Source organism: Antrostomus carolinensis, unplaced genomic scaffold, assembly GCF_000700745.2.
Source record: "Antrostomus carolinensis isolate BGI_N321 unplaced genomic scaffold, ASM70074v2 scaffold50231, whole genome shotgun sequence".
Lineage (NCBI taxonomy): Eukaryota > Metazoa > Chordata > Aves > Caprimulgiformes > Caprimulgidae > Antrostomus > Antrostomus carolinensis.
This window is the reverse complement of record NW_010292979.1, coordinates 7,836-24,726: the sequence shown is the minus strand read 5'-3', so window position 1 is coordinate 24,726 and position 16,891 is coordinate 7,836. Positions and strand designations below refer to the sequence as shown.

The 16,891-nt window shown below is 49.0% G+C and overlaps 2 protein-coding genes across 2 annotated transcripts; one reads left to right on the top strand and one right to left on the bottom strand.

Annotated features, from left to right (window-relative positions):
- Window positions 1–3: 3 nt before the first annotated feature.
- On the top strand, window positions 4–194 carry EMC6 (ER membrane protein complex subunit 6; the record flags this gene model as incomplete). Its single annotated transcript, XM_010177123.2, has 1 exon — window positions 4–194. A coding segment is annotated over one exon (191 nt), but the record flags the coding sequence as incomplete, so codon positions are not given.
- A 3,713-nt stretch (window positions 195–3,907) lies between these two features.
- On the bottom strand, window positions 3,908–13,714 carry LOC104517892 (P2X purinoceptor 5). The gene is made up of 12 exons (XM_010177122.1): window positions 13,536–13,714; window positions 11,070–11,220; window positions 9,597–9,668; window positions 8,515–8,590; window positions 8,062–8,158; window positions 7,614–7,694; window positions 6,689–6,827; window positions 5,749–5,885; window positions 5,380–5,473; window positions 4,789–4,854; window positions 4,415–4,497; window positions 3,908–3,983 (listed from the first exon to the last, which is right to left on the bottom strand). Exons 1-12 carry the CDS (start codon window positions 13,670–13,672, stop codon window positions 3,908–3,910), a joined length of 1,209 nt encoding a protein of 402 aa, XP_010175424.1. The 5' UTR covers window positions 13,673–13,714.
- Window positions 13,715–16,891: the final 3,177 nt, after the last annotated feature.

Below are 16,891 nucleotides of genomic sequence, written 5' to 3'. Positions count from 1 at the left end.
CCGGCCTGCACGGCTTCATCTTCTACTTCCTGGCTTCCGTCCTCCTCTCCGTGCTCTTGGTGTTGAAAGCCGGACGGCGGTGGAACAAGTACTTTAAATCCCGAAGGCCGCTTTTCACGGGGGGGCTGGTAGGAGGGCTCTTCACGTACGTCCTGTTCTGGACTTTCCTCTACGGGATGGTTCACGTCTATTGAACCAGCCGGGAGCTGCAGAGGTTTGTCATGAAGCGAGAGAACTGTTGCCAAAAGCCACCTCCCCCCCTAGGCCAGCTTCCCTTTTAAACTCCTGTTCGTCGCTTGTGTCATTAATGCCGTCAGTAAATTATGTCCGAGTACGAATGAATCGGTAGCGCTGAGCTAATTAAACTGAATGTGAAGCACCACTCGGATGCCTCCCCTGGATCTTTGTTTGGTGGGTTATTCCTGAATAACTTCTGTCTCTAATTGTGGGCACAGCTGTGGGGTTTGGTTAATGTAGTTCCTTGTATCCTTTGTGTTTTGGATAAAACACCCCAGTTACAATCCCTCCCTCCTACATTTGCTGCTGTCCCTACACACAGACACTGATGAAAGCAGCGTGTAACACGCCACTCTTAACAAATAATCTGCTGCCTGAAGGAAACACTGCACAGTAGCACGTAATAAAGTGTATGTGAAGGTTTGGTACAGAAATTTAATTGAGTTGCTCGTGGAAACGTTATTTCCACAACCGCTGTACGTACACGCTGTCAGGAAGTGACGTTGTCACGGGTGCTCTTCACTGGCAGACACAAAAGTCACCAGGTAAGTATCACTCGCTCTCACACGTCAGACCCTTTGCTCCTTTTCAGTACCCTTGTGTCTGATGAAACACAGACAACCAGGTCGGTGCAGCGTTTATTACCTGCCAGCTCAGTCTGCGCCGAGCACGCTCGTGAGCCTGCCGGCGTTTTCCACAACTGCCCCGTGTGCTGTTGTGGTTCCAGTGTCTCTGGCAGGAATGGAAAGGAAAATTCAACCCCCACTGTGCGGGGAGTCTCTCTGCTACAGACCTGCTCGTGCACACGTTCCTTTGAACACAGTGATCAAACCACAGAGTGTACAACTGGGATGGGTCGTGTGTCTTCTTCTAGAGCACACGCAGCTCCAGCTGGTTACCGCTGCTCTCTGAGTCAGACATTGCTTCACCAGAACGCTGTCAGATGGTTCCTTTTTCTGTTGTACAAAGATTTGATAACACAATGTTCTGTATTTAAAAATATTTTACAGAAAAATAAACTGCAGGGTTACACAAAAGGTGGATTTGATACGATAAACGTTACCTCTGTGGTGTTTCCTTTTGGGGGGGGAAAAAGATGATCAAGGTTTGAATTCCCTCTGACAGATTCAGCCATCAGAAAACCTCTGGCACTTGCTACTTGTTAGTGGGTGTTTCATTTGAATATGTGCTATTCAAATACTTTCTAAACTCTTAATCAGATTGCTGAGCATAAGGACATACCACAAAGAGAAGGTGGCGTGTGCAACCTCAGGAACACAGTGTACAGAGAGTCTCAGAGAACATTCCCCTAAAGTGACAAATTTTATTGCTGTATGTTAAATACAAGGAGAGAAAAAAAAAAAAATCAAAGAAACAAGCTCCTGAGAAGGAGGCTGGTTATGTTTTATCAACAGCAATGGTTGGGGGAATTGTGTTAAAGAGATGGTGTAAAGGAGGGATATAGTCTAGGGAATTTGGGGCCCTGAAGCCCCTGAAGACTTACATTGAGGAAATCGCTTTGGTCAGCTAACAAGAGGATGGTGTTTTGTCAAGTTGAAACACTGGTTTCAGCTGAGCACAGTCAGCTTTGCGTGTCAGGATGAGCTAGTGGTGTCCATGAGTTGTGCCTTGGTCTGATGTCACACGAGGGGTTCACCACCTAGAAATTATTCAAATAGACTGAAGCTCTGACAGTCTAAAGCCCGTGCTGTTTTAGAGGCATGTCAGTTGCACATACGTTGACTCGTGTTTGCCTGGAGAGACTTCTGGCATGAAGAGAGGAGGCTTTGGCTGTGATTATAGCATCAGAGGTGCACAGCTTATCCTAAATTCTTTTAGAAGTCGACTGTGTAATTCTATTTTCTAGCCACGTGTTTGACTCAGTTACTTGCATCTGAACAGAAGCAGAAGGAGTGGAGTAGACCAGGTGGGTTTTGCTATCGGTGAGTGGATTTGGGGTTAGTTGTGACTAGCAGAGTCTTGATTTAGAACCAGCCTGTGCCTCGGAGTAACCACCTCAGAGAAGTTAAAGGCAAGGTGAGTGCTGTCTGCGTTGGTGCAGAACACTCCATCACAGCTCTGCAGGTCTCCTGGCAGTAGGTTAGGACACTGTGGCAGGAGTCCTTTAAATCTTGATCTTCAAAGAGTGCACAGAAACTCTTCATCTTTGTCCTGATGACTCCTCCTGAGTGATGGCACCATGGCAGCATTCACAGAACACTCATCAGTTTGCACCGAGCCACAGTGTGGAGGCTTTAAATGAACGGAAGCTCTTCAGGGGCTGGCGAGTCGGCTCCTGTCAGCTCAGGCAAATTCGAACTTCAATCAATCATATTCTAGAAGCACTTTCCTCTTCTGAGATTAGTTTCATCCCCACATGAGCACACAGTCACAAAGTGTGAAAATTCTCTCTATTGAGACAGAAGCAGTGGTAGTTCCTGGAAGTTATCAGAGTGTTGAAATAGCAGACATCTGTCTTCTCAATTTCCCTCCTCTTGGTGTATTTGGAAGAACCTGGCAAAGTCTGTTTCAGCTGACAGAGCTCCCTCCTTCAGTCTCTGTGGTACAGTTCAGGGTACTATGAAACACAGCAGAAGCAGAAAGTCCCCCATCCAGATCTCTGCCCAGCTTGAGCAATTGGGAAGTGATGCAGAAAGGACAATCCTGAGCGAATTAAACTGGCCACTGAACAAAGGAGGGAGAAGCCAAGACCATCTCCATGCAGACATTCCAGTGCCACGTTGCTTTCCAGTGTGCCAACCCCCTTCCCCCCCGCACTGTCAGCCACAAAAGATCCCTGTCCCTGCCCTGCTTCAAAATACTCCTCCTAATACTCCTGCTGGTCTGTGCTCTGAAACCTCGGTCCTTTGGGCCAATACAAATGGAGACAGTGGGCAGCGGGTGAGGTAGCTGGGACCCAGCCACGGCTGAACCGATTCTCCTGTGGCAGGACCTTCTCCTGCTGTTCCTGAGATGAGCAGAGCACCTCGCTGCAGCTGTTGCAAAGGCTTTTCCTGGAGGAGCACGGTTTCTAGCCCTCATGGTTCCACACACACCCCACAGTATGAGTCATTGCCCCCACTCTGACAAGCCCACTCAGCACGGGTGTTGTAGGAGAACAATCCCCTTTCCCCCGGGCTCTGAGAGCTGCTGAGAAGCTGCATTTCCCACCAAGAGCAGTCCCGCTGCTTTACATCTAAGTCTTGCAGGTAACACAAGCGAGAGCTGGAAGCGGTGGCCACAAGCCAGTGGAGCAGGAGACAGGTTGAACCTCAGCCTCAGCCCTCCTCAACGCACCGGTGGCGTTTCACATCGCGGCTCTGTCGCACACGGAAGCAAAGCACAGCCACAGGGTAACGCTGGCTACTGACACAGGTACAGACAGATCTGTCAGCAGGTAGAAAAACATTCATTTCGTGCCTTCTTTTTCCTTCTATAAAATCCTTTTATAAATCCATAGCGATGACGCGCTGTTGCAAGCTCAAGAAACCAGAGGACATCTCGGGGAAAGAAGGACGTTTGTTAAAGGACTTTTTTTTTTTCCTCTGGGAATCCTGGTAACAGACAGTGGATCTGATCTGGGGTATCTCCACCTCCCAGTCCGGGTGTGATTTCACACCTGTGTGGTTTTCCTGGAACACGAGTCCAGCTGACAGACCCACCGCTGTGCCTAGAGCCCACCGAGCTGCTCAGGGCTCTGGTTCCCATTCAGCGCAGGGCTGGATAACGATTTCCTGGAACTGGACCTGAGGGAACAAGCAAAGGTGACGCATGAGGCAAGCAGGCTATTTCAGGTGGGCAAGAGGTTCCCAGCCCTTACCACAAAGGCCATCACCCCCCATACAGACAAAGCCCCAGCTCTGTCTCACGAGGCTCTGGCGCTCTTGGAGCTGCCCCAATTCCATCCACGTCACTATGGACTGACAGCGCGAGGCCATTTATAGCCCAACCGTGACACAGCAGCTGCCTTTGCTCCCCAGCCAACTGCAGCGATGAATTACAGAGGGAGGGAGGGAGGGAGGGAGGGAGAAACCTGGCCAAACTCATTGGGAGGAATATAATTTCCTGGAATTGGCCTTTGTTTGCCATTAATGTTTATTGTGTTCCCGTATCTCCTATTTCTATTAGTCATACCAATAAAGCCGCTACATGGAAACACAACAGCCAGGCCACTTACTTCACTTCCTCGTACTTTTTGCCTCGATAGAAGTTACTCTTTTTAATCAGATACAGCAGCACCAGGTCACAAAAGAAAGCTCCCTGCAAACAGAAAGAACTTGTGTTTATCCAATTAGCAATGAGCATTAATTAAAGAAGAATAACTTGTAGAAGCTGTGTTTTCCTCCGTACTCCGTGTCATCTTAGGGGTAATTCAGACTACAGAGTACACTAACAAATGCCCTTAGGACAGGACACAGACACACCTGACTGAGCAGAGCAGCACAGACTCTGCTGATGGAGATACAAACAAAGGGTCCCATTTTATCCTCAGAACAGCTAAATGAGGGATCTGGGTGCCAATGTGTTCTTTAAGAAAATACATTCACTCACCGCTCCCATGAGAGCGAGTCCCGAACCGATATTGATAATGGTGGGAATGATGTTGAATTTCCCTGCCTAAAAGGAAAAAAAAAAGGTCATGAGGTACTCGGGGAAAGAACAACCCAAGAAACAGAGTCAGGGGTGTGGTATTAGACAGGGGAAGCTGCTGGTGCCAGTGGGTGTGTTGTGTTGGCAACAAGGAGGCACAACCATAGATTTGCAATGAACAATCTTGGAGGTGAAAGGTCTGTGTGTGCCTCAGACCCAGCTGTCCACGGCTGCATTTTGGAGCTTGTGACACCCCTGGATTAGGCTGCTTTTTTCTGCAGCACACATCCATGGAAAACAAGTCTCTGGGGCATATTTACTTCTGTCAGACTTTACATGAGCCTGTCTTTAGGTAGAAGAGATGCAGCCTCATCTGAACACCAGGTCATCTCCGTTCTTATGCAGGGTTAGTGCCACATGGATGAAAGGCAAAAGCCCTTTCCTCCAACAACCCATAGAGGCTGTTCTCACCCCAAAGCTGCCTTCCCACTGAGAGATGTCCCCCACCTTTTTTCTCCCCAAGCTCAGCAATATTCTGGCCTGGGACCTCACCTTGCCATTCACCATCACATCAAAGCGGATCCCATACGCTTTAATGAGCGTCCGGTAGTCGACCCCCTCAGCATCCCGGTAATACTTGGCAAACCTGGAATACAACAATGCTGATTTTAACTCCATCATCTGCCCCCCACCCCGAGAGCCCATCTGAACTCACCTATCTCTTCAAACAGACCTATTCCCCTATCAAAACCAGCTTTAGCTCACCACAAGCACGACTCCCTCCCTCCCCTCTGCACAGCAGCGCACTTGGCTGGGGCAGTTCCTGGCACTGGTACCACTTCACTGCCAACCTCCAACGCCTGCGACTCAAACCAGCTCAGCACAACTGCTGGACTGCAGCGTGTTCTCCTCGTTACTCACCTGAAGTTGTACCCAGAAGAGATGGACTTTTCTGCAAACTTGTTATCCAGCCGGCTAAAAGAATAGTGAGGATTACATTCAGAAGGGGCTTTATCAAGATCACAGTTCCATTCAATCTGAATTCCTATCACACCACCCTTAACGAAAGAGAGAGACAGTGTGAGTTTTTTTTCAAGCTTAGTTCAATTAATTTGTCTTCAAATTTGTCAAATCCTTGGGCAAATTTTTCCCCAGGGACAAGAACAGCTGCATTTCTGGTCACAGACAGGAGCACACACACCTCTGCACGCGCTAAGCTCGTGTTTATGATATTAGTCACGTTACTCTCTACACAGCCCAAGTTTTCCCTGTGCTGGTGTCCTAGGAGGAGACAGGACACTGATTTCATTAACTTCAGGGGCTGTAACATACTGCAGTGGAGAAGAGGCTCTTTTATGCAGGGATGAGGTTCACAAGTGCAGAAGCCAGCACAAAGCCTGCACTCTTCTCACACTGTGCTTCCCGGGATGCCTCAGACTGGCTCCATCTTCCCCCCTGGGCTACACGCTCTGGGTCAGTGTCCACCCCCCATGGAGGAAGCCTCACAGGGCATTCTCTGAGCAGAGGGAACCCCACTGGCCTTCCAGAGCTCTGGGTTTAAACCAATGGTGTAGTATTGTTGAAATTAAACAGAGAAACCCCACTGGCAGAGCAGCAGTTTGGGCAGCCCTGAGTAACAGACAACTGACCCAACCATCTCTTCCAGAGGATCCCACATCACCCTGCCTCCCGTTCCCTGGGGACAGGATAAATCAGACCAGCTGGACTTCCAGCACCATCTCCCCACAGCTCCCTGGGCAGGAGGCAGATCCCTGGGCCGTTGCCAGTGGCTCTCCTCATGGCCACCCAGGGATTGGTACAGCCAGCTGGGAAGCCACACGAGCCCGTGGGGCACTCCTACCTCCGAGGCCATTTCCTGGAATTCACTCCCAGCCCACTGGACGATGTTCCCCAGGAGGAAGATGGGGCAGTAGGGATGCTCTGTGCTGTAGCGGCAGCTCTTCAGGTAGGACTCATTGTCAGTTGCCAGCACATTCATCCTGCATGTAGAGAAGAGGGAAATCCACCTTGTCTCCTGCTTTGCTTGCCTAGGCAGCCTACACCACCAAGGCTGCAGGGACAAGAGACTTCTCCAACACCTCTCACACACAACAAAAATCACACCTTGCCACCAGCCTCGTCACCCTGTGAGCCTCTCCACTGCAGGCCCAAGGAAAGCAGTCTGCTCACACAAAGTGATGTCCAGGCCAGACGGGGACAAGGCAGCTGAATCTGGGCTCAAGGAAGGACTCACATGGAGCAGGTTGCCAGGGTGCTCCAGGGCAACTTATTTTTTCTCAAGGAAAAAAATAAAGACGCTCTAGCTGAGCAGAAGAGCAAGAACATGTTCCTTTCTACAATTCTTTTTTTCATTCAGCAGCAGCAAATGCAAACAAATAGTTTAAATCTGCATTTTCCCAGCCTTGTCCAGGCACCTTCAGTTTTATGGAAGAGGAGGAATACCTGGGAGCAGAAGCAGCTCAAGAACCTGACTATGCACTAGCTGGTGGATGGATCCACCTGCCTTAGGAGCTCTGGTGCAGCCCATGCTGTAAGAGCCATCACAGACCACACTTGGTGAAGGACAACCTTATCCCAGTTGCTCTCTGAGAAGCTCCAAGCCCTCACTATTTCTTTGTTCCTCCAAAGCCCTCCCCTGTGCCTTAGAAGAGGGAATATCTGCTTCCCCACCACAACCCTCAGGCTGGAGAAGGACAGTGGAGCAAACCCCGGGTATTGGTTCTGTGATGGAGAGGACAGAAGGATCTCCGAGCACCTGCACTTACTTGGAGAACTTAAACTTGGGGAAGCGGATCGAGTTCTTGATGTAAACAGTGAAGTTTTCTGCGCTGGCGAGAAGTGGTTTCCTGGAAGAGAAGGGTTTGTTGTCTGGTTTATGTTCACACCCTGCCCACGTGTTCAAACTGGAATTGCCATTTCAGAAACAGCGAGGTTTCACCCCATGGTGCTGCACCAGCCATGCCACTCTCCCCACACTGCCAGCAAGGAGATGGTGAGCAGCCTGCAGGCTGAGGGGAGCCCTCAGAGCTGGAAACAGCCCTGGGACAACCCGTGAGCTGAGCAGGGGGGAGCAGAGGGCCAGTCCTGCCAGGGGGCCATGCACAGCTCCCTCCTGCACTGGAATGTTCAAGCAAACATCCAAGCAGAGGGAGCCCAGAAACCACCACAAGCCAAACAACTCAAGCTTGGGAACAGCATAGAATGGCCACGTACTTGGGCTTGGATCTTTTCTCCACTGGGCACCAGGCCAGTATCTCACAAGTCCCTCTGATGCTGTCCTTGTCTTTCAAACAACGGCCAGTCTTAACCCCTGCAGCACAGACAGCACAGAAAAGGTCACACAGAGCAGCCACCTCCTCTCCTTGCCTACAGGGCACACAAAGATCAGATGATTTTCACTGCCACCCTAAACCCTCCTCCCTGCTGTGAAAGGGCCTCTCAGCTGGAACAACCACTCTCTTGTTGTTTCTCCAAGCAGCCCCGGGGTGCTCTGGCAGCCACCACAGAGCTGTAAGCAAGGCAGCAATCTGAATACAAGATAGTAAAGAAAGGAAAGTCCTTGCTGCTCCCAGTCATCGGGGATCTCTGGGGCTGTAACCAGGCTGATGCCTCTGAAGGAACCTGCCTGTACCAGAAGCAGTACAGGAGGAGGGACCCTTCCCTTACCATTGCCAGCCACCACTGCTTCCCCTCTCGGGCAGTCCTCATCCTTGTAACACCAGGCATCAGGAATGTTGACACTCTGCAAAGCAGAAGAGGACAGAGGTGAGACCTGTGGCAGGACATAAGACTCAGAGGGGTAAGAAAGTGCTGCTGATGTGGGGTGAATCCTCTATAGGATGGTGAACACTGAAAACATGCAGCTGAAGTGGTAACTGCAGGTCAGGTACAAACAGCTCGACAGTGTCACACCACCAGCAACACCATGGTCCAGCTATGACACTCTGCTTTTGGGTTCTGCTCGGTCTGGGGAGGGAAAGGCTGTGGAAAAACCCAGACATCCATCACCTACCACTCACCAAAACCAAATAGGAGGCCACTGTATTTCACCTGAACAGACAACCCTACCTATGATTTAAGGTACAAGCTCTCTGAGCTCAAAATCAGCCTTCTCTCAGCTGCAGGCTGGGTTCACACAGCCACTAGAGGACAGCCACGTCCTGAACAATCATCAAGCTGTGCTCTCAGCCTGGGCTTGTGATATGGAAAATTAATCACTGCTACCAAGTGGCAACACTCCCTGGACAGCCAGCGTCCTCCTCTCCCAGGCTCCAGCCCATTCTGAACCATGTCTCCACAGAAGACATTTCAACATGACACGGTCTGAAAGACTTCCCATGTCCTGAAGGTAACAAAAGTCTGAATGTTCAGCCCTTCCCCAGGATGAGGCTCTTTGAAAGTCTCCTCCACCCGTAACTACGACCGAGTCACCTCAAAGCTGTTTTCCCATGGCCTTTTCTGACCCTGAGCAATCACTGTTCTGGTCTCACCTCCAGCTGGGCAGATATCCAACACCTTCAACTACAGTTAGCAAGACTCTACATGATCAGTGTCTCTGGAAATGAAGAGAGCTAAACCTCCTAGGTTTGCAGTAACCAGTTGGATTTTCCCAACCAAGATATCACACTTCAGAGAAAAACCTTTTGCCTTTCATCTTTCCCGTGTTCATCGCTCCCCAGGTGTCCTCTCTCAGTTCTTACCCCCGGTTTTGTAGGGGTCTGGGGGCCAAGGGACTCATTTCTTCCTACCTCAGGACACGTGGCTTGCCTCTGGTTTGGGGTCACAATCAGATTCGTCATGACAAAGAAAACGTTTTCACCCTGGAATAAACAAAGTAAGGCAGGAAGAGTTAGAGAACCTGATTTACTCTTAAAGCACCTGTTACAAGGAGGATGCGGCTCCCTGCAGAACGGTAACTTCTCCCTCTCTCCTGGTGCTTTTCAGGCTGAGATGCAGCCGTGTCCTTTGTCTGGATAGTTGTTTGGATGAAGCTGGTGGGTCTCTGTGTTAATTTGGTGAGCAGGACTGGTGAGCTTTGCCTTCCTGGCTGCTCGGCAAACCCTCATCCTCCTTTTCCATGAGGACATGGGGCCTGATCAGGGATCAAAGGCCCTGAACCAGTGCAGAGCTGTGGGTGTTTGTTCCCAGCCAGGGTCTTGTTGGCCACCCCAGCTGTGCTGGGACAAACCTGAGCTCACAGAGCAAGGCAGCAGGGCACGGGGCAGGAGCAGATTTAGGGCAACACTGTGGACATGCAATAAAACAAAACACAGCACTTCTGGGATAGCTGGAACAGAGAGAATCCAGATCCCTCTATTGAGCTACTGGGACGACTGCCAGAGATAGGCAAGGAGAGACTTGACTGCATTTTCATACCTAAAATCCTTATTTCTGGCAGTGCAGCATTCCCACTGTATTCAGGCAAAGCCACAATATATATTGGTGAGTCCTGTGCTGGGACCTTCCTTTCTTTGCACATTTACAGCTTCTATTTGGTCCTTTCCCCACATTCAGAAAAAAAAAAATCTAAAACTGTTAATTTTTCTCCCTGATAACCAACCACCAAAGAAAACCACAGAAAAAAACATGCCTGAAGAGAGTTGTACAGTCAGCAAGAAGGGAGTGAAAGCAGCTTACCACGCTTTACACCACACTGCAATAAGCCAACAGGCAGTAACAAGAACATTGAGACCTCCATGTGGTGGGCACTAGCAGGGAAAGCACAAACAGAGCACAGCTGGGCAATTTCCAGCCTGGTGCCAGGCCACGTCTGCTGCCATCTCTTCCCCTAGAGCATCAGCTGTGCATCTCACTTTGGCTCAGTCAAGAAGCAGCAAGGCAGGTTTAGCCAGACACATTTCAATCAACCTTCATCACTCAAATTGCACCACATTTTCTCTCCATCTCCCACCCCCTCTGGGCTGCCCCATGCATGCCTGCTCTAGCCCAGGACTGGAGGCAAGTAGACACTTTGCTCAGACTTCTGCTTGCAAAGTTCTCCTTGCCAAGTATCATGGATCTCTGTGAGAGACAAGGCTGCTTTGATATTTGCTGGGAAGACCTAAGAGATGCCTTTCCATGCATTGCTTTCTTGTAGCCCACCTCCTGCTTATTCATAGGAAAGACATGGATACATCACTTCAGCCTTTCCAGCAGCAGCCAGGCTGGAAGATGGCTTTCTAGCTGAAGAGCAGAGCCGATGGCAGCGGGGTGATGCCAACCTGTGGAGGGATGACGTAGTCGGCAACATCCCACAGCCGCTCCCCCAGCTCCGAGGTGTTGGTGAAGGCCACCCCTTTCAGCTTGGTGATGACAGAGCTCTGGAGGGATGTGTCTGTGTCCTGATAGCCTTTCTTGACAACAAACACCCACCTGCAAAGACACAGTAGGCAGCAGCATTAGCAAGTGGGGTTAGGGAACAAGTTAGCCAGAGATTTACACCAAGGCCAAACACCATTCAAAGGCAAATCAAACCACGCCAATGGCACCAAACCCTCTGCAACTACCACTAATTTAGAATAAATTCTTTGACACAAGCTGCACCTATCTATAGCACTGGAGAAAGAGTCAGGCCCAAGATCCCACGTGCAGGGAGAGGGTCATGGGGTAAAAACCCCAAACCTTCTGCCTCCCTGTCCTGTGCTATGCTCAGCAACCTCGACAGAAAGAGGGGAGGGCAGGGCTCTGTGTTCCTCAAGATGAAAAATGATCTAGGCATCTGTAAGCTGCAGTGAAGAGTGTAGTTGGCTTCACAAATACGTGACTCACTCCCAGTTTAGCAGCCTGCCATTAGGCTACCAGTCCAGCAACAGACCGTGGCTGGGGAGATGCAACTCCTGCAGGTGAGCTGAATATCACTGACAGAAATCTGTAGGGAATATTCTCAGCTGGATACAGGATGTTTTGTAAGCCAGTGCGATGGTAACAACCTGACTGCACCCCAGCCTCTGTGCTGGGCTTCAGGCTTCTCACTAACACACCTGGAATTGCTGCTAAGTGGTCCAGGGAAAGGTTTTGCTTACTTCTTCCCACTGGAAGCAGCAAGAGCTCCACATCACTGGGTGAAAGCCTCTTCAGGTTAAATGAAATACTTCTATTTTCTCCACAACACTGCCAAGGATCACCCAGACCCTTAGAAGAAGTGAAGGGTGCCGGGGCAGGTTTTGGGGGAGGGATGCAGGCTGCGCGTGCTGGCACAGCTCCCCTTTGCAGTGCACTGACCTGGAGTGCACTACAGCAGAAAGGGAAAGCAGCCATCCCTGGGGCTGAGCAGCACTGACAGATGCTGCCCTTCACCTGCTACTCGTGACAAACCTGAGTAATAACATTCCCCAACCCTGTGAAATTTCCTACTTCCCTGTTTTCCCAAGAACACTGTTTTTCTCTCCCGGGGGGCTCCAAAGCAGACCCGTACATTTTCCGCAGTGAATTGGGGAGGAAATGGCAGCTACATGCAAGAAACAATCCAGAGGCATTTGGTGAGCCCCCAAGCCAGCCTCTGAAGAGGTAAGGGTAGGTAATCAAGCAGTCACACACCAGACTAACGCTAACCACCCCCGTGATAAGCTGTGAGCCCCCAGCCACACAGGAGTCACTGCAGACATCGCCAGTGCTGGTGCCAAAGGTTTGCAGAAGGCAGTAGATACCTAAGGAAGAAAAAAATAGCCTGTGTGGCCCAGACAGTCTCTGAACACTCACGGTCACTCGTCATGCTTTGTCCCTCTTGGACAGAGGATGTGTCCTCAGCAACTTTATCTGCAGGATTCCTCCTTTAGCAGCTAATACATGCCAGACTGCTGAGACTCCCTCTGCCCCGCTAGCTAAAGCAGGCTCTGGAACCATACACCTTTCTATAAATAAATCCAGCATGTAAAAATGACTCTGCTATATTTAATTAGTGAAAACATGAGGTGTGTTAAAGGTGAAGGGACTCGGGAGCACAGACAGTGAGGGTAAAGACTTATGAATCACATTCTGCAAAGCCTCAGACACTCAGGAAGCAACAGCACAGGCATTGCATGGGCTGGATAATTCCAGGTCTGAGCCTGCAAGTTGTGAGGAGTATCACCATGTTTGTTACATGTCAGTGTGACAAACTTCTTGCAGAACTGGGCCTTTTCTGAGAGGTGCTCTAGCTATCTCCACGCCAACTCACCCTGCTATGAAATAAATGCAAGGCAGCTGACATTCACGCTGCCTCAGCCTCCACAATCCTGGCTGCTGCAGCCCACTTCAGCAAAGAAATCTGCCACTTCTTGCTTGGTTCCCTCTCATTTTGACTTGAGCATATCATGTTGCCATGCAGATAAGCCAGGTTTGTCCCAAAGCTCAGCAACCATGGCCATAAATGCTATTGTTTCTAATGGGTCTGGTGTTAAGGTTTGGCGCTATTCCCACCAAATACAGAAATAAAGGCGTAAATAATGCAGTACAAAGCCATCTGATCTATTTTTAACATTAATCTGGAAGGTAAAACTGAATCTATCAGTCTTTAGCAGGTGAAAAATCAGATATAAATCTACTAGACATTACAAAATCCAGCTGGATAAACAAGCATAACTACCTGCATTAAAATCACAAGGCGTAGCAAGCTGTCAGTGCATGCAGAGCATCCTACATTAATCTTCACCACAGCAGAGGAAGCAAACGCAACCGCAGCGGTATGTGAAAGGCAGGGCGATTCTTACCCCACCAGGTAAGCCAGGATGGAGAGCTGCACCACTCGATAGAGAATCCCCACCTTCTTGTTCTTCGCAATGACGTATTTCTCTGTTTTATAATCAAAAAGCGATAGAAATAAACCTTTCCAAGCCACCTGCCCCATGCTCCCGGCTCGCTCTGTACGGGCGGCTGGAGCAGGCAGCGGCGTTTGCAGCTCGCATTATCCACACGTGCTCTGCATGGAAACCTGACGCACCAACCCCTTCAGAGCCAGAGGCTGATCTCCTCCCTCCCGTCAGCTGCTCGCCGGCAGCAGCTCTCGGGTCAGAAACCAGCAGCTGCACTAACACAAGGTGCTTCCTTAGCTGCTCTCCAGCTGGGTCATGCTCTGGGGAAGCCCCCACCTCAGTTTTCCTCCCCAGCTTTGTTCTCTCCCCCCGCAGTCACAAAATGTTTGTGGCATGAAGCCGTGTTGCAGCACCCAGGGTGACAGAGCTACAGTCTCTCACGGTTACGTATTAAAGCCTTTCTTCAGCCTTTACATGATGGCAAATTACCTGGGTAAATTTGTAATTTCTTAAGCATTTGTATGAGCAACAAGAAGTTGGGTCCCTACCAGTCATCCAAAATACCTGCTGGTTACTACATCTTCCCACCAAAAAAAATCCCAACAAGTTAAGAAACTGGTAAATAAATTCTATATGTGGTTAAGTGATCAATCACCATCACATCTCATTAAAAGGCACAGTGAGTGCTGGGCTAGGCACATATAGACACAGAACATAGTGTCTGATGAAATACCAAACAGAGAGGAATAGTTTAACCCTCTCTGAGGTAAGAGTTGTTTACTAGCCAGTAGTGCAAGAGATGAATCCTGGTCTAACAGAGCACATGCAAGGACATGAAATAATCATTCCTTAAACCAAGAACCCTGGACACTGTCTCCTGGCTAAGGAGGGAATAGGATGGAAAATGAAGTAAGCCAGGATCTTCCAGCAGCCTGGCTAAGAGAGCAAACATGCCTCATCAAGAGGAGATCCAGCAGCAAGCTGGGATCCAAACTGGAGTGTGCCCTTTCCGAGGAGATCCTGTACCTGTGCACTGATGGGAGGTGTCTCTCAGGGATGGGACTGCCCATAGGCTGAGCCTATTAGAGAGAGTCCATCAGAGATAGAAGGTGTTGTACCAGGCATAATAAAGTGTAGGGTTTACTGCATTCATGCCTGAGCACCTCATTAGCTCACACCTGAGCACCCAATTAGTTCACAGGGCTTTGTCAGGACTGGGAAGGCTCTTGGCATTCCACAGTATGCAACTGTGATAGACACTCAAACACAGGTCAAGAGAGTGGGTCACACTATGGAGGGAGCAGGCAGTGCAAGGTGATCTGCTCCAGCACACACACCTCTGTCCTGTACAACTCCCTTTCCAGGGAGAATCATTCTCAAGACCTCAGGTTTTACGAGAATTTTATCCTTCATCCTCCTTATAAAATTTAAACAGATGGGTCAGATTTTTTAATGAATATGTGACAATATTGCTGCAAATCACAAGAGAATCACAAACAGTGTAATAATGAACAAAACACTCTCCTCAAAATACCTCATTTTGTCCCTCCTCCCACAGCCATCCCCAGAGCTTCCGAGAACCCTTTTTCCAGCAACTGCAAAACTAGAACAGAAAGATGCCAGTGGCCTCCTTTTACCCCAGCAGCTGCTGCGATACGCGGTGAGTATATCCCACATCTCAGGACTGCCTCCAACATTGCTCCTGCTGCACTAAGAACGCTCAAGTTCACGGACAAATGAAGTAGCAGTGGAGACAAGTCAGCCCTTCGTGGTGTCTAGAGACCTCCCCTCTCCATCCCCATCTTCTAAACCAGCTAAAATCAGACCAAGGAACTCGCTAACAGTTAAGCAGTGTGGTGCCTCCTGGCCTGATTTTACTTAGTGGCACAGATACAGGTCTGCCATGAGTTTTTGCAATTATTTTCCAGGTCAATTAATGTGAGAAAGGATCTACACAGGTTAGAAAAAGTGTTCCTTAGAGTGAGAAGTGTTCTTTGCTATAGGTGTGACCTGAAGATAGCAACCAGGTGTGATCACTAATAAAACAGGATGTAAAACCGATACCTTTCTTGGGTTTTTTTACAGCCACCAAGTGGAAGCACAGTTGCAATAGTTGGTTTTGAATAAAAACTTTCGCTTTGCATCAAATGTACCTCAGAATATTCTGAATACTGCTCAGCACAGGCTAAATTTGTGCTGACAACACTTTTTGCTGGCATGTTCTTATACATGTTGTTTTTCTCACCTTCCAGTTTTCACAACATTACTTTTGTTTTACCTGCCTGGAAATCCAGATTACTGGTGTGTTTCTCAAAGTATCTGTGGGTTGTGCAAACATAAGCAGTTTCATCCCCAGGAGGGAGTAACCTAAGAAAATTGAATCATCATCAGTTAAAGACAAAAACCCCAGTAATTTCTCTGAGGCCTCAAGGGACTGAGGATGGATTTCTTTTGCAAGATATCAAGAAGGGTCTTGAGTCCAACATTTTGAAATTCCCATGGAAAAAAAGAGTTCTCCTTTCCCCATGAGGGCTATTTGCTCAGTCTGGAAATTCTCACAGTGAAAATTTCTCCTCTGGTACCAAAACTCTCCCTTTCACTCTCCCTTTTTTTAATTCCTGACATGTTACACCTCTTCATAACTCCTCACACTATTCACAGTAATTGCCTTTTCATTAGTCACACGTAGGCACAGGATACACGTCCCTGTCTGCCCAGCCTGCTCCTCATCTACATTTCTCTCCACCTGTCAGTAGTTCTTCAGCGTTAAGCTGCCCCAGAGCTGAACTCAGCCCAGTCACGAGCCTGTAAATGCCACATAAAGGGACTGTGGAAATTAAACTTTAGATCCCTGCTCTGACACAGTGGCATTTGGAACACAGCAAGGTCACATCTGTCACTATATGACATTTTAAGATGGAAGCATTTCAAGACCAGCCCAATAATATCTTTAAATCATACCCAAAAGAGATTGTGTGTTTTCCAGGTAATGGCAGACAGCCCTGGTTGGTCCAGGTGTGATTCAGGAGTGACTGATGGAGGTGCCCTTTAGACACTTATCTTGGTTACTTCCAGTTCCAAACGATCACCCCCAGGCATTAAGGCACCTCCTGAATTCTCTCAGTGATCTCTGCCCCACCCTTTCCTGAGCTATCAAGTGCAACAGAAAACATCGGCTCCCAAACACATGATGGCTGACTCACAAGATGCTGAGATGTTTTCTGAAGCACTGGAAATGCTCCTGCAGCAAATGCCTGAGTAATGCAGATGCATCATCCTTTAGAAATAGGCACCAGACCAGCTACTGAAATAGA